This window comes from Anopheles marshallii, chromosome 3 (genome assembly GCF_943734725.1).
Source record: "Anopheles marshallii chromosome 3, idAnoMarsDA_429_01, whole genome shotgun sequence".
NCBI lineage: Eukaryota > Metazoa > Arthropoda > Insecta > Diptera > Culicidae > Anopheles > Anopheles marshallii.
In genome coordinates, this window is record NC_071327.1 from 50208788 (window position 1) to 50231055 (window position 22268).

At 44.5% G+C, this 22268-nt stretch overlaps 1 protein-coding gene across 1 annotated transcript in view; it reads right to left on the minus strand.

Moving 5' to 3' along the window:
* Window positions 1–712: 712 nt before the first annotated feature.
* Window positions 713–22268, minus strand: part of LOC128711292 (uncharacterized) — an 87802-nt gene continuing 66246 nt past the window's right edge. The window contains exons 3-6 of the mRNA XM_053806159.1: window positions 7739–7948; window positions 7189–7418; window positions 1042–2531; window positions 713–929 (exon numbers count right to left, since the gene is read on the minus strand). Of these exons, the coding sequence (XP_053662134.1) occupies window positions 713–929; window positions 1042–2531; window positions 7189–7418; window positions 7739–7948 (2147 nt within the window). The remainder of the gene's footprint in view (window positions 930–1041; window positions 2532–7188; window positions 7419–7738; window positions 7949–22268) is intronic.

Here is a 22268-nt window from a genome sequence, read left to right on the forward strand (position 1 = left end):
CCACAATACAGGGAGGAATGCGGAGAATTGGAGCAGTACGGGGGTACGCTGCATTCTTTTTGAATGGTGCGCAAGAGCTTACCAGTTGGGGACACGTGAGCGCATAGTAGTTGTGCATAGCACACCTCGATGCATTATTGTGTTTAATTATGCCGTGATTACTTGGTGTATTTTTAATAGGATGTGCTGAGCGTTTTCTGACATTTTGGAACAAGGTTTTTGGTACATTATGGCTCACAACATTATGAACGCGCGGCGAGGATAAACAATCACCCGAGCTTTGTTAAATAATCTTCCATTTTCATGGGCTTAGTTTATAGGAGTTCATTAGGAGCGCTTCGAAATCGACTCCAAATGGCTGTGGAGTGTGTGTAGTAGTGAAATTTTACTTTGAACGGAGATAGAGAGAAAGATAAACAGTAGCTAGGGAAGAGTGGAATGTGATCTTCTTAATAGTGTTTCGATTCGTTGGTAAGTAAATCTACACCATCTGCTGATGTATATCCGAGCAACGATAAATGACTAATACTTTTTTTACAATCCGTACATCTCGGAGGAACTGACGGAGGACACCGTTTGCTTACATCTAAAACGTTAGGAAACGCACTGTTTAGTTTCTCCAGAATTCTCCATTAGATTTGCTCTGCTCTGTTGTGGTCTTTGGTTCTTAAGCGATCTTTAGTCCTTCCTTGTTTTCCTGCGACGATCCAGCTTAATCCCGATCAGCATGATGGAACGGATGCAACTGTGATGCTTCGTGTAAGCCGGATAGATGCGGTGCATCGTGCAGTGCCGCCAGATGTGCCTGTTCGCCCAGGTTTGCCAACTGGGCCGGATCGTACAGCGACATCTTGAGCCGTTTACACTTGGCTCGCCGATTCTTGAACCAGAACTGCACGTTTTTGCTCTCCAACCGGGGGAACTTTTGGCTGTGGAGAGAGAATAATAGAAAACGCAACATGGTGCGATCGTAAGTTGAAGCGTTTTTGAAATGAAGTTTCACGTTTTCAGAGTTTTATTGTTCATAGAAAAAGAACCTACCGGTAAGGCATACGGTTGAGATCCTCGGTGTACTTCAGGATGAGATTATGCGATGGGTGCGTGTTCATCGAGAACCACTGCTCTAGCTTCGGTACCTCCGTGACCGGATCGATGAAGGTTCGGTTGCGCTTCCTTCTCTCGTCACTGTTGAACGAAAGGTTTAGACCACCCTGCCCTAGCGGACCATGACCGCCCGGGTTAAACTCACTCTTCAGGTGCATCCCGGCCGCACCTTGCATCGCGGGTATGTAGTGCGACATGTACATGATCGAGTGGGACAGCATCGGATTGTTCATCGGAAAGGGCAGCTGGCGTTTCGAGTCCGGCGACGGTGACCGGTAGTCGTCCATGTTGCTGACGTCCGGTTCGTCCATGTCCAGATCCTCCGAGGCGGGTGAACGTGACGATCGCTGCGGGGAACTGCTGCGCTCGTTGGAGTAGTTCGATTTTGGCTCATCGTTCATCAGCGTCGAATCGTTGGCGGACTCGTTGTTGCCGTTGTTGTTGTTAGTGCTGCTGGTATTATTGTTGTTGATGCTGATGCCACTGGTGTTGAGACCGGTGCCATTGTTATTGCTGCCTGTACCGGAACCATGGTTATTGCCCGCGTTCCCAGTGTTGGAGTTACCCGAGCTATGCTCATGATTCGGAGAAGGGGACGGCGGAGGACTTGCCGAGCCGGAATTGTTTTCCTGCTTGATGGGTGTCTGATCGGAGGGCGTGAGTGGATGATTACGTTCGTGGATTGTAAGCGAAAGCGGCAGCTGTGGTGACATCGGCCTATCGAGCTCATCGTCCATTTCATCCTGCGACAAGTTGTCGATATCTTCCGATGGTGCACTCGGGGAGCTTTTCATATAGTCTGCCTGGGACATCATCATACTAGGCGTTCCAAAACCATTCGTCATACCTTGTCGCATTTCGGCTCGCTTCTGTGCAGCACGCGCATTCTTAAACCAGTATACCACGTTGTTGACGTCGAGCGGTTTCCGGCCACGGCGCGATTCCAGCGAGTTTAGCTGCACCACGTACGATTGGATCTGTTGCCGGGAAGGGTGTGGATTTTCCTGGAACCAACGCTGCAACTTCGGCAGCTCCATCTCCGGATCGAAGCTGGTACGCATGCGTGTCTTCTGGTTGGGATACTGCGAGTGGACGGTCTGTAGGGCGGGATGTACCACCAGATTGTGATGCTGGCTAGCGTGATGTGCTGCCGCGGCAGCAGCCGCCACGGCACCTCCATCCCCGACCAACAACGCTGCGTCCCGTTTGGCCGCGTGCAAACTCGGAAAGCCATGACTAGAGAAGTCGAGATGATCGTTCTGCTGTGGGTTCGCAAACGGCAGTATCTTGTGGGCGATCGGGTTTGGCTGCGGGGCCAGCTGGTTGCTCCACCACTGGTCAAAGTTACGGCGCGTCTCCTCGGTGATCTCGGGCGTAAAGGGGAACGTGTTTTGCAGTGGACTGCGGCATATTTGCGATAGCGTTATCTGAAAGCAAACGCGTAGAGAGGGTGAACAGATTAGTTTCCGGGGCACGATTTAGCGCGTCGCAACCAGAAGGGCGAGATTAGGCAGCATGTGCTGATCCGTACCCACTTGGTAGGATTAACCGCACGACCTAGTGTATTGGCCCAGTGGCCACGTTTACGTGTCACGGTGTTGTGCACGCTTGGGAAAGGTGTTAGGTAAATATGACATTTATTAAACTTTCCGCTTTGCCGTATCTTTACGATCTACTAGCTGAGAGATTCAGCGCCAATGAAAAATGGAGCTGAATTTAGAACCTCGCCTCCGACGTTGGATAATATTTACGGTGATCTTGAGCCATAAAAGGCGGCAATCACATACAAACAGCCGCACACTCCCACACATGCAAACAGAAACTGTCTTTCAATATCCGTATTTTTGTATCAACACATATCTCAAGTACCTAATCAGTGCGACTCGTCGAGGTAAATTGGCTAAGTTTCTTTTATTTTTCGTTAAATCATAATAGGGGATGAGGGCGATTTTAATTTATCTTATCACACCGACACACGGCGTCTTGTCATCGCTTGTCTGTGATCACTTCAAACGTTGTGTTTCGTTTGCAAACCACACTTACAGTGAGGTCACTTTGAGATGATAGGAAGCGGGACTAGAAAGGTAACCTGAATGCGAATGCTTAACTTAACCTTCGGCAAGTGCCATTTTTATCGTGCACTTAGGTTGTACAGTTTTTTTTCATAGAATTGACACTCAAACAAAAGCTATTGTGGGGTGCGTAGATTGCTTTAAAGTCTTCACCTCAAAGATAATCACATCACAAGCGTTGAAGCGAGGAGGAAATATTTCAAATAAATTAAACCCTTATGGAATGGTCTTTCGGAGAATATTTTTTTGAGGTGAAAAGTGTGTAGTTTGTGCACGAAAAATATTATACTTCACTGCTAAAGTTTATGAAGTCTCCGTTGAGCTCAGGTTCAAGGATTGAAAGTTGGTTCGTTCCATCCAAACCCCTTGGAGGATCCTCTCGAATCATCATCTTCTAATCTTATTAGGATAAGCAGAGCTGTTTTGCTTCTTTAAAGGAAGAAGTTTTACTGCACGAATTCCAGTGTTGCTGGTGCACAGCTTCCCGAACACGATTAGGCGCCAGTTTGTGCGATCGTCGAGACGAGTAAGTGCCTATTGGAAGAGTTAAATCCTTAACCTTCACCTGCCCGCATATCGTTTGCTCGCATACGGTTACGCGGCCCGTTCGCTGCTCCATACCATTCTCATAATAAATAGATTTGTTTTTCCGAAAAGCTTTTCCCTCCCAGAACGTTTCGTGTACATGCTTCCGCTGGGATTGCTCATCGCCATCATCTGCGATATCTTTAAGACGTTCGCTGTACACTGGCGCTCTTAGTGATCCTTCGGATTCGGGATTCTCTTTCCACTGTGGGGGGTGGCGTGGGTGGTTCGGTGTGTTGTGTGTGTGTGTGTGTAGGTGGAAAAAGGCTTAACGGTGGCAGGAAGATTTCAAGTGTCTGATGTATTATAAGCCATCCAGGAGATCTAGTCACATCGGCGACGAAACAACGAGCAAAACGGGCGAGTTCGTGTAGAATCGAAACGGAGCGCGCGTGGAAGAGTAGATGGGCTGCATGCTGGAATTAAGGATCGCTTGCCAATTCCGGTCTGCGCTTAAGAAATTCCGAACAACACGCAAGGATTCACCGTGTACGCACAAACACACTCACACACACTCACATGTACGGACGCCAGTGAACGATATCAAGGACGGTTGCTTTTGTCCATACTGCTGAAGATGTGTTTATCTCTTGGGATATCGTTGGCAGGTTGGTATCAATGGGGCAGATGGTGCAGGAATGTGGAACTGATCCGCTGTTAAAAGCCTCCGGTTGGGAATGTTTCAAAACAGTAAGGTGGACATAAATGTCGGTGAGCGGTGGAAACAAGCTCTATTTGATATGAATATATTCCTTTTATAGTTGTACTAGGAAAAGTGTTAAAAGGATGGAATTGTAGTTCAAGTTCCAAAATTAAGCCACAGCCGTGATTGGTAACACCATATGCAAATTGCGTTAATTCTACAAATAAGCACACCACTGTACATTTTAGCCCGAAGGCACTCTGGACGATGCCCCATTCCAGGGATGTGGGGATTGGGATAAATTCTTATACTTAATACTTCTTATTTGTTTGTCTGATAGAAAACCGTCGAGACTAGATCCCACTTCTGCCCTTTACGGCCCCCCGTTTTTGCTGCCCCGCAGTTCCGCGCGTCCTTGCTCTCATAATGCGTATTTACGCCATTTTCTGCAAATCCGCTATTTTCAAGCTCACACGACGGTGATAGCGGGGAATGTTCTCGTGCTTGTAAGTGTGCTTCACGAACACGAATTCTTTGCCGGTTGCGTCGACCTTTCGAGAAGGAGCACTGCCTTACGCCGTATCGTCGGTATCGGTATGCAAATGTGAGCATGGTTCGTTTGTGTGCGTGTGTGCATGTGTGTGATCATTATCATTAAGAAACGATATTAATTTTAATTTCGCTCCGTAAGAGATTACAGGGCAAACTTATAATCTTACGAAATTCAATCTTAATTCTTTGAAATATATCTTGAACTGATGGTAAAGTCCTCGTGCGTTGAAATCGGTCGTCAGTATCAAATCGGATCAAGACTTATCATTCGCTTCAGTCCGTAGCAGTAGTAGTCAGCGTTTTGACTGGTTAAGAAGGAAGTGGATAAATCGGTTCCATGTTCGTGGGGTTGTCAGTGCGAGAGTGGGATCTGAGCGTTTCTAAACGGCCATGATGAATTGGGATGGGTTTCACAACATCCGGTTGTAGCTGTTGGGAAAGCCCGGAAAACTTATGATTAAAATCGTAGGCATCGCTTACAAAACGTGAAGCATCCAACCAATGGGGAGCAATGGGGAACGGATGAACTCTTCACATTGAGATGTTCGCGCGCACAGTAGCATCATAAAATCAATCACCCTTTTGCTAGGCAGCGGGAAGTCCGTGGTTCGTGGCTTATGATTGATTTCAATTACCCCAATAAAACATAAAAGCCGTGTGTATCAATCAGAGCAGCAAATCACGGCACCGAGATTGTGTATGTGTGTTGCCCGGTAGTCGATCGCAAACGTGAACGAATCTGAAGCACAACGCACAGCTTTTATGGCAGGTACTTCAATCGGGTTAGATGTGGAGAGATTGTAGTGCCTTGTGGCTGGGGCTGAAGATATGGATCGCACGTGGGGAAAGAGCGAAAACCTCTGTGGTGTTGTATGCTGGGTAGATAAGTTTGGCAACATGTACGACAGGCTTTTTTGGAAGTAAAAAAAGGCATAAATCGTATGTATTATCGGAATTTTTGGGCAGTTCGAGAAGCAGCTCATTATAGGGTTGATAAGCTGAAATCTAGTAACAATTTTAGGACCGAGATAGAGTACCTAATATCCTCGGAAGATAGTTTATCTGTATTGGTAATAGGACAAATCAGTTTTGCTATTGCTTTATATTAAAAGTATTTTTTTTCGTACACGATATTCTTGGTAGGTTTGTTATTATGTTCAAAACATTATATAATGAATTCTACACTACAAAGAGCTTCCTCTTATAGTTTGACAATATTTTAAAAAAAAATTGTTTGTTTTTTTTTTCATTAGGAATCACCAGTTTTTGGTTTTGTAAATTATTTTGGTATAATTTGTACCAAATTTTGCATACTAATTTAATTTTGTTGTTAAATTTGATACTTTTAAAGTAAATCATAAGTAAGAAGCACAAAGTTTGTGGATTTTTTTTGAGAACTCGATATACAAATATTGCTATGCTACTGTATTTGGTTCTTTGGAACTGAATATAGTTTTTTTTAATTACATAACATCATAAATACATCTTGATGAACATGTGTAAATTACAAGCACGTAATGCACTGCAATGGCTTTGCTTGCTAATGCAAAATCGCTTTCAACGTTTCAAGTCCTTTTGAGCAAAAGCTGACCGATTTGTCAAAACAACATCAGATTAACGTTGCTTTTCACTTCAATTTTCATCTTTGATGAGCGAGAACTGCAAAACCGACACAAACACGAGCTACTTTTAATCAAAATTCATTAAACCTTAACATTAAACCATGCAGATGGAATGAAAATAACACTACCGCAGTGAGCGATTGTTAAAAGCATTTTTGTGACGTTAAACAATGTTTAAGAGGACGCTACGATTTCCAAACATCGAGAAAGTCATCCATTCATCCCAATAGAATCGAATTCCCCGGCTAGTGGGGAAGGCAGGTTGGAAACGAATAATTTAATTAGAATTAGCTAAGTAAAACCACTAACGTTCGGGCATGATGAGGTTATGCGGAATGTTAGCAATCGAACATAAGGATGGTACATTAACCAGGGGAAATGCTATTTCGCTTTCCCTTCCATTTCTTTTTTCCAGCAATTGAACTGAAAGTGAACCATTTCGCCTTGAGATGGCATCCAGCTGTTGTAGAATAAATATTTGTGCAAGGAATTTAGCATTACTACCATCCCTGCTGTTTCAACGGATCCCATTCTCGAGGGAGCATTTTTAAAACGCGAGGAATAATGTCTTCGATGTGCTAAAATGGAGACTGTTCTAAGAAAAGCTTACCTCATCGAGGGGGCAACCGGTCGATCGTAGCAGTGCGTGTGACTGGAGAATGAGGAGCTTCAACAGTTTATCCTTAATTTCGGCCAGCTGGGACGGTTTGTTGCGCAGGATCGTAATCTTGAGCGTTACGACCGAGGTCAGCTCGCCGAGTATGTCGCTGACCGATACGAGCGGATTGTCCGAGATGGCATCGAGCGATAGGGATTTCCAGTTCTTGATTGATATGGAGCCTGTGAAGTGCAATGTAGTGTTATTAAAAGTTATTGTTTTACTTTCAAACAAGAATATATCAAGGGCAGCGAAGCAGCTTTAACAAATCAAGAATTAAATGAATTAAGGGGTCAAACAAATTGAATCATCTTCTAAAAATACTTTAAAAGTAAAACCCAAAGTAAAACAAGACTTAAGTTGAAGCCTTAATAAATTCAAAATTGCTTTGAAACAATCCTGAAACTAGTAGTTACTACTGAAATACTAAAGATTTTCGATAGCGTCCTAATAAGCATTACGATTTGTCTCCTTTATCACACAAACGAGCCACTGCACCTACCTCTAGCTGCATTGGAGATCTCTGTGGAGTAGCCGAGCCGCTGGAGCGCGGTCGTAACGATATCACAAAATGGTGTCGAAGCCGGGATGATGACGTAGCTGTCCGTTTCGATGTTTGGCCGTCGCTTCCAGGGGCTGCGGGTGTCGAAGTTGAGCGTCGCCTGCAACGAACTGACGGACTCAACCACGCAATGAAGCGGCAAGGATTTAGCTGAAATAAGAGCAAGAAAGAAAGAACACAGTCAGAAAACACAACCATTAGCCGAAAGCTTCACTTCCATTTCCGGGCGACACCGCGCCGGTGTCACTCAAACCGTGGCATTCCCTTTTGTGTCGATAAAATCTTTCAATAATCTTTTCACCGAGATGAAGTGATGGACCCTTCCTTCCGGGTCTGGCGGTCGGGAATCGCTTCAATCTTTCGCCCCGAAACGGGCGAAACGTCAATTCGACACCGCGGGATGGATTTTTGCGAAGCGCAAAATTTTAATCCCTCATCGAGGAAATTTGGTGGCCGCATCAAGGCTGCCGACTTGAGCTAATTCCATTTCGAAAATCATAAAGTCAACATTTTAAAACCGTTTCATCAGAGCGAACGCTCTGCCGGCAAGCTTGTAGTTTTGTGGAGCGGCACGGAAAGAAAATCACTTAAAGAAATTTGCCAATACAAAATGTCTAGAACCCGATGGGATTTCGGTGCACGCCGTGGTAAGTGTGTTGAGTAGTGGGACGTAAAATTATCTCTTCATTAAATTTGATACCCGTCCCATTTCGGGGGGTTGGTTTGATTGAGACTTTCAAGTCATCTTCAAACAGAACGATGCGGGTGGTAGTGGCGGTGATGTCGGTTCAAATCGTTCTTATCCTTCGGGAGTGATAAGACTAACCGGGGATGGAAAAGCGTACCGATGGTGAAAAATTGGCAGGCTGGAAAATCTGCTACGGTACGTCTTTTAGCGTAAGCGTCAAACATCGCAAACGACCGTCAATCCGCTTTACCAGTTTGACGACCAACGACGACAGGTACCGAAGGTCGTCCTTTGGAGGACTTTTCTTGAAAAAAAATCACTTCCCGCTTCCTGGAAGCTGATCGCACTATCTGATGGGGAGGATGCTTTGAGTCGACATGTTTACCGGTGAAGTGATTGCTCGGTGCAGTGAAGCAATGTGCAGGTGGGAGATGTAATGAAAAGGTATGAATGTGGGAGTTTAAAAGATGCGTCGACAATTTGTAGTGATGTCAATCGAAATCAAAGCTGATGGTGCAGAAAATCGTTGTTGCTTTTAAATACAATTCGTTGCCAGAAGGAAGTCAAATATCCTCAAGCAGTACATTATGTTGTCGCTCTTCAAAAAAAATTACGAAAAATTCTCAACAGTGCTCGCCGAAATTTTGTTCACATTTTTTTTTCTCGCTCAGCATTTTTTATCGCGCTCGACCCCAGCCTTGTATTAAAAAAATAATAAACCCCTTGATTCAACCTCAAAATCCCAAAACCCGAAAGTTTCATTCTCCCTACAAAAGATATGCTAAAATACAGGTGTAATTCACGTACAGGACATAATCCTTCAAGAGAGATTAGTTCATTCTTGAGCTCCTTCTTTTCTTTTTGTTTGCTGCTTCCCGAATTGAATGTCCTTTCCAGTTCCGAGCAGGGATAAGATGAAAAACGGACTAAGCCTTCCCCATTAATGCGGGAAAACACACGTTGACCTCTGGATCGCGGAAAACACGGTAGGGAAAGCTCTTAAAAATCTGATATTCATCCGCACGCCGTACGTGTGGGTGGGATGGGTGGATAAAACTCCTCTTTTCTAATGCGCCTACGTTTGTGCGTATTAGTGCGAGTTAGTCTATTTGCCTGGCATTATCGTTACGGTCACACACCCGTTGGGATAGCGCGTTCAGGGAATGGCACATAAGAGATTCATCTCCAACTCAACGTCAATGTCCTTTGTAAACCACAGCACATGGTCATGTATGTGTGTGCGTGTTTGGTGATGAACAACAGAAAACAGATAGAGGTGACTGAAGACAACACTGGTTGTTTGTGTGGAAAGCAGACTGAATGCAACCCCTTTTTCCCCAAAAGCGCTTTACCGTTACTCTCGTCCCATCCCAACGGAGGAAAATCCCCGATCCTAGACACACTCTCTTCGGAATGTAGTATAAATAAAGGATGAAAGATTTCCACTCATCCAACTTAAGAGGGTTCGAGTCTTCGGGCATTCGGATTAGCGTCGTCTCCTTTGGATCCCCTTTGGCAACGGAAACTGTGAAATCTATGCTGGATCGATGGTAGGAGGTACGTAGGAGATAGGGGGAGGGGATAGATGAACTTTTTCCTGCGCTGTTCTTTCCACTTCTATTGAAGCGTTTCGTATCGTTGAGCTGGATGAAAACTAAACCACCTATTTTGGCTTTTGTTAAAAGGATATCCGTCTATCCGTCCGCCATTGAACCACTGAGATTGCCATGTGAGGAGTGGTTTGTTTGGGATCACTAGGGGATCTGGAGGGAATAGGTGTTGGGCAGCTTTGCGTAAAAAATGTGTTTGCAATGCTGAATTCTTGCTGATTCAGAGTGGTATACGATGAAGTATTGTAAACATAATTTAAATATTGTTGATATTATTATTAATATTGTTATTATAATAAATTACTGCTATACGACTTTATAGTAATTATTATTAGTGTCGGTTGAATCTTATTCAAAATTCATGTTTGCTAGTATAATAGCAGAAAAATATTCGCTAATCTATGAGAATTCAAGAATCTTTTGTGAGTCAACTCCCGACTTAAACGAATCCTCACTAAAGATTCATATGAAAGATTCTTCTCAAAAGATTCCTTAAGCAGAACATCAATGATTATTTAACACCTAACTGTTGAACTAAACTATTGTTTCTTCTTCTCCTTTATAGGCACAACAACCTCAAGAAGTCTCAGCCTGGCGTTTCTGGCTTTCTTTGACTTTATTTACAACGCAGCTGGATAGTCAGTCCTGCGTACGGGGGATTGATCCGGAAGGGATTTTGGACCGGCCCTGTCATGTGGAACCCGGTGCTATTACCAACACGAAAAATTTTGAAGAATCTTTGAAGTGGAAAATAATATCTATGACATTACCAACAAATCGAGATGTGAAATGTGTTTCATATGAAGATCAAGACTACTTAGATCACAATTCCAATAAGATTTATTTAAGTACATTTTTAATCTAAGTTAATTTGAATGGCGTTAAATAATTGTGATAATATTTCACCATCGTCTTCGTTAGCCTCGATCATGTTAATGCATTACTTCCCACGGGAAGAACAAAGTATACCAAAATCCCGAATGAACCAACATCCGCACTAAACGGTTCTGTCAGTTACGGTACGGTTCACACTGACGCCGTACTCGATCGAGGCATGCAAGCATTTTTGAGTCTTCCTTTAAAAACAACAGTACTCATTCAAGGATGCTTGAGAGCTGCTAAGACGAGCGAAAGTGTTAACTCATCTACATGGCCAAGCCAAGCAGGGCGGGGTGAACACACTGCTTTAGCAAAGGGGATTTGATAGTTTCTAGCACACCGACGTACACCGTACATGCACAGCCGGGATGCAGCCGGGTGCCAACTATATTCTTTACCCTGCGCCGTTGACGATACGATGCGATCTGACGTGGTGCTATAAGACGGATACTTCAAGACACCAGACCAAACGATGACGCGATGATGATGGTAATCGTCGGGGGGGCCAAACGGAACAGGCAAGTGTTATTATGATTAAAAAGGAAGTTTTTCGCTACTTTGCCCAAAAATCCCATCTTCCCTTTTCCTGGATGGGAAATTTATTTTCCAATCGTGCAGTGGAACATGCATCTCCACTGTCTCTCTTCAAACCATCCCAAGGAAGAAGATGCTCACCATTGATGTGCGCCTCGGTATGTATGTATGTGTGCGAGCGTGCCTGAGTAAGTAGCGCTGCTGCTAAGTCCCTAGTTAAGAAGCATCAGGATTGCACCCGAAAAACCTAGCCCCTGGTTCGAGTTTGCATGCAGTTTCCTTACGCCGAAAAATGAAAGAACCATAGAAGCGTTTTAATTTGCATAACACGCTTTTCGGAAAATAATTGTAACAGCATTATGTACTGCAGCTGGAACTTTTTGTTATTAAAGACATACACAAAAAAAAATCCGACGAAGAAAAGCCGTCAGTGTCGTAAGCTTGTAGCGCTTTGCTTGTCAGTGCGAGCGGCTAGGTATGTCAGGATTTTGGGAAGCTTTAAGAAACTGAACACAAACCACCCGGTGAACCGAATCCCATCAAAGGGAAGGGATTGAAAGTTCGTGAACTTTCATCGCATCGGTGGCAAGACACTGTTACCATGTACAGTGCTATTGTTCTACTGCACAATTGGGGTGGTGGTGGTGTTTCTTAAAGTTACCGAAAGGAACGCTTCATTTCACGCGCGATACTTCTACGGTAGTGGGAACACATATCCGACAGGGACGACTTCCAGTCGGCAAAACCGACAAAACGAACGCAAACCAAAGCAGTGCATTATTAAATGTGTTCCTTTTTCCTCCCCCCTTCCGAAAGCACTTCGGTTGGTAGGGTGGCTAGGTAAAAATTCATCATCGTAATACGTTGCCCTTCGCCGTCAGAGGTGGGTGTCCCGGGTGGTGAAGAGAATATTTTAATTAACCCCTTTTTGAGAGAGATTAAAGTATTTACGAATGTGTAAGCACTGATACTGACCACCAGTGACTTCTTTTCCCGCACGCTTTCTCTGGATGGCGTTGGGCGCTATCTCGGTTTCTGAAACCCCTCCGGGCATCTATCGTCAACTGTACGGTGAGATGGGTTAGAATTTCACTCCAGGAGCGTCTATACCTGTGTGTTACCGCTCGACTACTACGTCATGGTTGGGTCTTTCTTTAGGGTGGTCAGTTTTGCTTTCAACAAGCTGTTCCTGCTTTCTCTCTCTCGCTTTGCCAAATGATATGAAATATGAAGTGTAATCCCCTATGTTAACTCGATAATACCTCTTTAGCCATGGGGGACACCCGACGTACACATCTCGATGTGTCTTTTGAATCCTTCCTGTACCTCTTCATTGAATACCGTGCCTGTGGAGGGTAGATCCCACATCCCTACATCCACTACTAGCAGTGCAGGAGCACAAAAATTTAAAACTATTAGCTGTGCCCAAGTGCTGACCCTGATATCTCACCACCCGGCCACCTCGGTGCATTTGGGTGGAACGGCGAGAGTGACCTTTTGTGGTGGGCGATGCGTTTTAACTCGGAGTGGATCAGAAGAACTGAAGCTGAATGCGATGGTAGTTTGGAGTCCTTGGGAAAATCCCGTTTGTTCCGAAGTCGAAAGGCAGTGGCTGCCTGTTGAAAAGGGGGGCACGAGCAGCGAAAGCTTAAATCCCAGGCCACAACAAACTGATTCTGATTCTTGCTGATTGTCGACATGTGTTAGCTTAACCTATGTGCCCGTACGTTTCGGATGTGGCCGGAACGGTTACCTACCCAAGGTTCCTGGACAATCCTGAAATCCTTGCGCTACACACGTGTGTGGTTTATGGGTGTGTGTGTGTGTGTCTGTGTGTGAGTATGTGTGCCTTCATTGCTCAACTGACCGTTCAGCAGGATGAAGTCGGTAAACGTATGTCTTTGGAACCGAGATATCGTCAATGGGGTTAAAAGTTTTAGCCCGTGTTAGATGTCCGGTGTGTCTCGGGAGGGATTTGAGGTCTGTTAGGATTGTGGAGTGTCTTTGGGGAGCATGACGTGTTCCTGAATGTAATATAGACATAAAAAAATGCCTGAATGGTGAGAGAAAAATGTGAATATTTTTGATAACACATGCTTGTTTTGATTACTAGGGCTCACTGCCGCCCTGGCTGTGTTCGTATCCCATCCGGAATCGATCCCAAAACCGAATGCTTTCCAATAAAATCCCAAACACATTTCATATCCACTTTCTTACTTACAGTCGCTGGAACGTCTTATGCAAAAAGGGTTGACTTATCTGTTTGGCAGTACGAGTGCCGAGCGTTTGGTTTATATTCCACTCGGATTTATCGGAATGTATGCTTAAGCGGCACAGGTGTCTTACGGTGGCTAGAGCAGACAAGAAGCAACTTAAAACAATCCCTACCTACAATTTGAAGCTTTCGCACGAAGAACCGAAGATGCTAAAGATGCCGTTTTGCCCTTCTTAATCCTTACCGAAACCTGGAACTCGTAGCAAAGGGTGTGGAATTTGTCACTTTCCAGCTGGTGGATGCTGGTGCGAATTCCTGTAACTAGCGCCATGCCGTAAACCGTACAGTGTACGTGCGTCCGGCTGGTGTGTGTGTGTGTGTGTCCGGTTTCCGGTCATCCTTTTGGTGTGAACCGTTTCGGGTTGGACCAACTAATGCTACATAATCGTCTCCGGTTCGTCGGACAAAACAAACACCGACCTCCTCACTACTCGAAACCCTCTCCACAGCCGGTAGTGTTCACCTTCGAAGTCGAATGTCTTAGCGCACTTTTCTTGAGCGCATACCTTGAACTTCTTGTGTGTTTGTATGTGGCAGAAAGGGGCAGCTTTGTTTTCCTTCTCGGGGCGGGTGTTCCAGACGGGGGAAACCTCGAAGCCTTACAGGGATGTGCGGATTTGTGCGAACAAAATCCTTTTTCCATCAGAAGCGAACCTGTATCGATTGGAACCCGGTGCCGTGGAGAGGATGGACGCGGTGGACACAAATCCCCGCTTGTACCGTAGAAGCCAAGACCCACTCCCGGTTTGGGGAAACCGGTGGTGTGTGTGGTGTGTCCGGGTCAAAGGCAAACAATGGCGATTTTGGTACGCCCCGAAGAGCGTACCGATTAGATTTCGCAAAATAAACCAACTGAAACGGACTAATCCATTTCGGTGTATATTCACGGTGGCGGAAATCTGTCAACTCTGAGCGGTGAACTTGCCACAGTTCCACATCCTGACAAACGGAGACACACACACACACGCAGAGCACAAGGGACTCCGGGCAGTGATCGGAGGAGGGTGAAGGTTGAAGTATTTCGGAGGTTTCGGTTTCGAGATTTGTCACCTCCGACTCCACATTCCTTCCCGGACTGTCGGGGTTTCAGCGGCGATGGGCAGGATAGATTGATACAAATCCTATGGTCTGCGGCACAGACTACCGAACTATCGATACGCCATGGCGTCGTGTACGGATACAGGGACAAGGATAACGAAAGCCACTTTGGAAGCATCCTCTCTGACCGGGTTGGCAGTGAAGGAGATTTGGAGAAAAGTTTGACGTCGACATGCTCCCGTAAACACCGCCTCCCTGGGTTCATTGTTGACCTACGGACATTTCTGATCGAATCGGGGTTGGATTGCGATCGGTTCAGTTGCTTCGGTAAGGATGGCACACGGGTGGAAGTTAATCTCATCACTCAATTGCCTGACCTGGCAGGCGACCGGAGCCAGCAACGGGAACAATTGGGACAAAATGTCCCATCCGTCGTAGCGAAGCGTCAAGTTCACTTTCGGTGAGCAGTTAGTGGATAGTGTTTGTAGTGGAACAGGGATGGTTTCGCAAAAAAGTAGCGGCTTAGCCCGCTGGTCACACTAACGCAGATCGGTGAAGGTGCTCAGATTGGATCGGGAGCGGAATGGGATCCGCGTGCGAACGGATGCGGATTAACGATATCGGAGACAGACCGACTAGCAACGACGACCAACGTTGATACAGATGGTTTTATTTAGATCCACCTAGAAACCGTTAATATTCCTCAATTTTAATGCTTACTCAGCTCTAGAAGCTTGGTTATGAGGTTAAAAAAATATATGGCGAAAATTATGTATTATAATAAATATATTATAGTAATTGCAACTAATTTTGCATTTGCAGAAATTTTTGTGTTTTTTTTTGTATGGTTATTAATAAAAGATTTTTTGAACGTTTTATTACAATCGTATTTTAATTTTTGTTTAATAATATTGTTTATACTTTTCAACTCGCAAATTTCGCCAATCGGTGATTCAGAAATGCTACATCCAGATTCCTTCCCGAAAAAAGATATCATAACGTTTCCTCCCAGACAGTGTCGAATCTTCAGTTTCGAATATCCGGTATCAGTTGATGAAAGTCAATTAAAATAATTCCGAAACAGCTGAGCCAAGCGCTGGTGTGGGCGATAAAACTTTTCTCCAAACCCTCCGATCTTGATCCGCACCCAGCTTCCAGTTAAATTCGGACTGATTCAAACATAAAGCCTGAGGAAAAGTACATGTACGTGTATGTGTGTGTGTGTGTGTGAGAGAGAGAGAGAGAGAGAAAAAAGCGAGAAAGTAGAAGGCAGAGTGAGAATCCATTCCTACATATCCTTCCATGAGGAGCTTTATGGACGGTGCCGGCACCATCGATGGTTTAATCCTTCGGGTAAATCCCTTTATAGAAAAGTAACCCAACCAGCAACCGCTCAGCTTACTTTCCTGAGTTTCCAACCTCTAAATCACACAAACACACACACATACAGATAGAGGGAATCTAAACCGGATTTCCGCCCAGCACCCGTTCGGTCGTATTTAGTACAAGACGAATGGATGAATGGATGGATGGATGGACCTGGTGGTGGATTAAACTTTGTCAAATATAGCCCATGACAGCGAAACGGAACAGCGACAGAGCATCGCCAAGTTGGGTTGCCCTGTCAGTGGAATCCATCTCGCCCTGTATGGCCACCGTATCCATGAGCTATTTACATTTGGATATTGCCAACTAATAAGGTGCTCACAAATCACTATCATCATCCCGGTTCGGTTGGCGGCTTTCTTCAACAATGTGCTTGCGCTTCCCATCTCATCAACATCGGGTTACGGCCAACGCAACATGTGAGAGGCTCTCGTACCACGTGGTAAAACACGAGTTGGTACACATCTCCACCACGTTGCCTGCGTTTCCGAGCGTAAGTCTTGCCCTGGAGTGCTGGAAATACGCTGCGTCTTAAGATGCTGGCGCACATTATGGCGGAACTGAAGTGAGTACGTTGCGGAGAAAATCTCAACTAATTAGAATGGGATAAGCCGGTGCTCACTATGTGGCGAAGTGAGGAACTAAGGCTGAACGGTAAGGTTAGAAGGTTAGTTCTTTGCCTTTGGTTAAAGGGGGAATTATTTCTTCCATTTAATTCCTTCCTCTCTTACCATCTCTCTTCATTGCCGCATTGGGATATTGTTGGAAAGTCGAGATTCCCAACATACCCGCGTAGGACACTGGAAGCATTAAGGACACCGGGATATTGTACATGAGGGGGTAGGTATAAGGAGCCACACACCCACACAACGACGTTGTGTGATGAATAATGATAACAATAGTAAAACTAGTAAAGACGACGCCCGATAACGATAGGACAGACGCCGGGACGACGATTTCACCGATGGGACGGATCAAGAGCCAGCCGCATCCTTCACTTCCCTACCTCCCGGATCTTATTAAGGCGTTCGGTTTAAGTCGACCGGGTACCTTGCAGTTCCCGGCAACGCACCAATACAGCTGGCACAGCTGCGGCGAGCCCTTCGGCAAATCTGCAAACGGAAAGGATTAAGCAATTTGTCGGTACCGGTGTGCGTTTCCGAACGCTTATTTCGATTTTCCGAGCGTACACTCTGAATGAGTGCGTGGGATAGCTTCCCGGTTTTGATAAGAAATACACAGCCACGGGGAAAACGGAGGGGTGGAGGTGGGATTTTACGATATGTTTATCGTGCTTGCGACGATGAAACAGTTCCTTCGAATTTCGTGCTCCGAAACCTTTCGCTTGGTCTTGCACCTGTGCTCACGCCCGGGACCAGCCTCTCGGATAGCCTCGATGAGACTTCATTGTAGAGTGTCCTAGATGAGGAAGTGCGAGGAGTGGAAGCTACTCGGATCGGATGTTTAAGAAGATGTTTAAGAATATATTTATTTGATTAATAATACCTTTTAACTCTTTCCCGCTATTCCTTTTCACCCGCAACATCGGTGGTGGGATGCTGATGTTGGCACCGGTTGCCAAAGCCTTCTCCGCCAAAGGCTCGAGACAGGTTTTGTGAGCTAGGGCTCCTTTAGAGACAGCACGACACAGTGCCCGTGTGTGTATGTGCGTGCGCTCGGAGCTCGGAGCTCGGAGCCTACCGAAGACGGTTGATTTACCGAGGCCTGGGTAGACTGGGCGTCTCGAGCCCACGGACATACGAGATGAGTTAATGTCGACTACGAAGACAACAAGCAATCCGGCGCTGCTAGAGCGTTTCGAAATCCTTTCGAGCGTTTGAGATACCCCGGGGTTCGGGGTACATATTCCTTGCATAGCCGACATGGTAGCATGTAGCCAAGGTTCTTATTGGAAGTATTGAAGAAGGAGATTTAATCAGTGTGGTACGAGACCACAGCAGCGGAAGATGAGGAGAGGTATTTAGAGTTCTCTTCCTTACCCATCCCACAGTGATATTCTTGCCCCGATGAGCTCTCAGTGCCGTACCATACCGAAGTGAGGGATTAGAGACTTCAGGAGCGATTTATGGAAAATTATAAGAGCAAGGGATAATGATAGCGGGTTCGCGTTCCCATCGCTCGAATGGACTTGTTGGTTTTCGGAGATGGAATTATGCCAAGTACCGGAGTGCGTGAAATGCTTTGCGTTTCGTGAATCGAGATGCTTCACAGCACGTTGCGATAGTGGGATGATTACCGTTCAGACACCCCCTGGGTAAAGCTAACCGGCTCCAACCAATATCTAGCTGTAATCGCCTACACGCCCAGACGATGACGTTTGGTTTCGGTAAACTCTGTGCAACTATAAAATGAATGATTCATTATAATTGCTTTCAACCTAAAAAAAGTCTACTTCGAACCTTATCAAGGAAAGTCATCCTCCAATCCAACCGGCCTGTGATTAGCTACCATCCCGTCAGCCTTTGCTAGTGGGGGTGGAAAAAGGACACCCTTATCCCGCCGCTCGGTAGCCGGAATTAAATGTATATCTTCGCTTTATCGTGCTTCTTCAGGAATCGTTAATAAGCCTGCTTGTCTCCACCATGGAGTCCGAATCGTGTTCCCAGTTCCGCCCAGCTTGGAAGGAAGACTTTAAGTGGAACAAAACATAATCCGACTCGATTGATTTCGTCTCGGCTAATTCTTCCTTTTTCCCCTTGGTATTTAAGCGCATGGTCCTCAGTTGATACACTTCCGTCGTCCGGTGTCTTAAGTATGTCCCGTCATTCATCCAAACGGGACATTCGCCTGTTTTTTTTGTTGTGTGTGGCAAACTTCATTTTAAGGTTACCGTTGTCACCATTTGGGCCGGGAGGTTTTGATCAGGCAAGGCAGGGATAAGGATTAAATCCTTCATTAAAATTAATTCAAGATAAGAATTAAGAAAAACAAAATCAGCCTTCCACTGTTCCGCTGCTGGAACAGAAGCTCGATGATTAAGTCTTTTGGGTAAAGGAACGACGCCCTTTCTGTGCGGTATAATTTGTGTTTTCTGCAAGAGATTTCAGTACAAAGTGCGCAAAGAGTTTGCAAACCCCGTACTTTATCTACTGATTATCATATTTGGAGGCAGAACAAAAAGTAGAAATTGACGTCCATCAAAGAATTAAAAGAGGTTGATGTTAAGTTAAACATGCAAACTTTAAAGCGATAAAAGGATGTGTTAGAGAGTAGATAATGGAACGAAGTTGATTAGTGGTTTAGGTTTTTAATGAAAAATGGTGTTTGAAAACGTTGAAGTTAAAAAAGGAAATCTAATGTTAAAAATGTGTGTTCGAACTCGGGGTTTTCACTGTCAAGCAATAATCACTTGCCACATTTTATATTCAGGAAAAAAGCATAAAGCTATCATGACAACTTGTCAATAAACCCATAGGAAGCAATGGATCAGTAACACAGGGACATACAATTACCAGAAATGTTACCACGAATCTACAAACCAGCAAGCAAATCCTCAAATCTGGTGCGTGAAGATTTTCTTCAGCCAAATCAGGCACAACACAATTTCCTGGCTAAGAATGGTGGAGATAGGAGCGGAAAAGTGAACCGCGAGAAGGAAAATATTATTCAATGAGCAATGGGTGATCAGGCAATGCTGGATGTTGATTCGGTTTTTTTGCTTCTCCGTTTTGCTTCCTCCTTTCTAATGCCAATCGGGCGGATTATTGACGATACCATTTATTTTATCATAACGATTATTGTTTCCTATTACTGTAAAGGGCACGGGAACGTTCGTGTCTGATTGGTGCCCGGAGTAAGTAGTATTTTGTAAGCGCGGAAAACTCGAACGTCTGCCTCGGATTGAAGGTTAGTTCTTTGCTGATTTGCTTAGCTTCTTCTATTTTTGTGTACGATTTTTATTACCCTCTTTATTCGCTTCTCTACCTCTATCTGCCCAAAATGGAGGCTGATCGATCGGTGCAGCAACAGCAGCATTGGAAAACTTAGCCTCGAATGCGGTTTTATTTTCCTGTTGAAGCGGAAGACCAAGAAAATCAGACCATTTGCGAGTTCATCATCGGTTCAGTCGCGTAATGCGTTCCCAACCCAAGTGCGCAATGATATTCGCGTAAGTGGGTGGTGATTATGTTGGATTTCATCTTCCCTTTCTCTTTCTCTCCCGCTTTCTTTATCACTCGCTCTGTCTTCCTGTTTTCGCTAAGATAGAATGCGATTTTATAATCGAAACAGTCAATCAGCCCTTGGGGTTGCCGGGGACCGATCAGCAACATTTCTCCTGGTCACCACCACTAGCTTTCGCCACCTGTGGCATCACCGCCACGGAATGCATATTAGTGGCATTACCATTTGCTGCTTATTGCCGCGTTCAATAATATAAATTTAATTCCATAATAAGCGGATAACTTGCTGCGTAACCGTTTGTTTCGTTGGCGTTAGCGCCACGTTGTCGGGATGGGGTTTACCCTACATTTTTTCTAGCATTACTCTCTCTTTCTCACACACAGACTCTCGCTCTGTATTTTTAATGCACTAAAGAATTGCTAACTTTATGTGACGCTTTTCCTTTTCAGTGCGGATGTTTTATCAATTGCATCGGTTGGTAAAGCCCATGTGCGGATTATGGGTAGGATTACTCGAAATCGAATTAATTGAATTTTGTCTTTAAATTGGTAAAAGTACATACAATGAATGCATCAGGCATGAAACGGTGAATGAAGTTAAAATTGATTTCCTTAAATTATTCATAACTTCAATTATAAGCTTCCATCTATAATTCAGTTTTTGGGAAAACTAACAACCACTTGTTTCAAATTGTAGTAAGTTTTCATTACATTGTTGTTTCTGTTCCGGCAAAAATGATGTTTTTTAGCTAAATTAATGGTTTTTAAGTTGGAAATTAATTATTTCCCATTTATGTACGGATGTAAAGTGGTGCAACCTTCATTCGGGACTGTGAATCAGATCGAGCAAACGTACCTATTTGTTGAACAGGATATTTTCACCGTTAAAAATCCTTTCCATAATCCTTCTTTACCCTGCCCAATCCTGCCCACCCGCTTTTTCCCGCTAGCTTCAGAACGCTCAGTGGTTGAGCTATAATTACCATAACCAGATCAATTAGTTGCCACCGATGAATCAAACCAATGCAAACAGATGAGTGAAAAGCGCATGAACGCAAGCAGACTGCATCGTTCTGTGCTGCAACGCACACCTACGTACCCCACCCACACCTACCGGCCACCACGAAGCAGGTGGTAATGAGTTGCAGGGTGTCAATAATTGAATCGAATGGGCGCTAACCGGGCGAGCTATTTTCAGTGTGCTTACCATTTGCAAAATACTCATCCGAGCCATCGGGATTTTCTTCCATTATCCTTCCCTCCTGCGTACCCAATTTTCCCACAGTTGAAAAATACAGAAAAAAACAAGCATTAAAGAAAAAATTGCTCCCCCGGACATAATTCGCGAAACCAATCATTGCCCATCGGTCGAGGGATTAATCTTATAAGCTTTTTCACTCGATACTTCCCGCCGATTACGCAAGGGATTTGTGGCCAATTGATGATACATAGAGGAATGATGATGATGATGACGATTCGATTCGATAATTACACAGGTGGCGTTTGATGGGGATGAATGGAGATTAAAAAAATGCTCAAATCTATGGCTCATTGGCTGCTGATGGATGCGTTCGAGTGGACATATAATTAAATATTTAGTTTCTTTTGGCTACGGGTACCATGATCGAATGAGTCATTTTAAAGGCAAAAATAAAGGATCCTAACTGTTGGACTGGCGGTGGAGACGCCTAGCTATTTGTAATACTTTGTCGTAATTCGTTTATAAATGAAGAGTAATTTATGAGATAAGAATGAAAATTAGTGAGAATAGAACACTTTTCTTAAATAAATTTGAAATATGGCAATTTTTTTATTTTGTGATTTTTTTAAATTTTTAAGTCTTGTCGCCCCCATTTGAATTCTTTAAAACAATACATTTCAGTATACCCTGTATGAACAACTTAGTTGCAGCATGTAG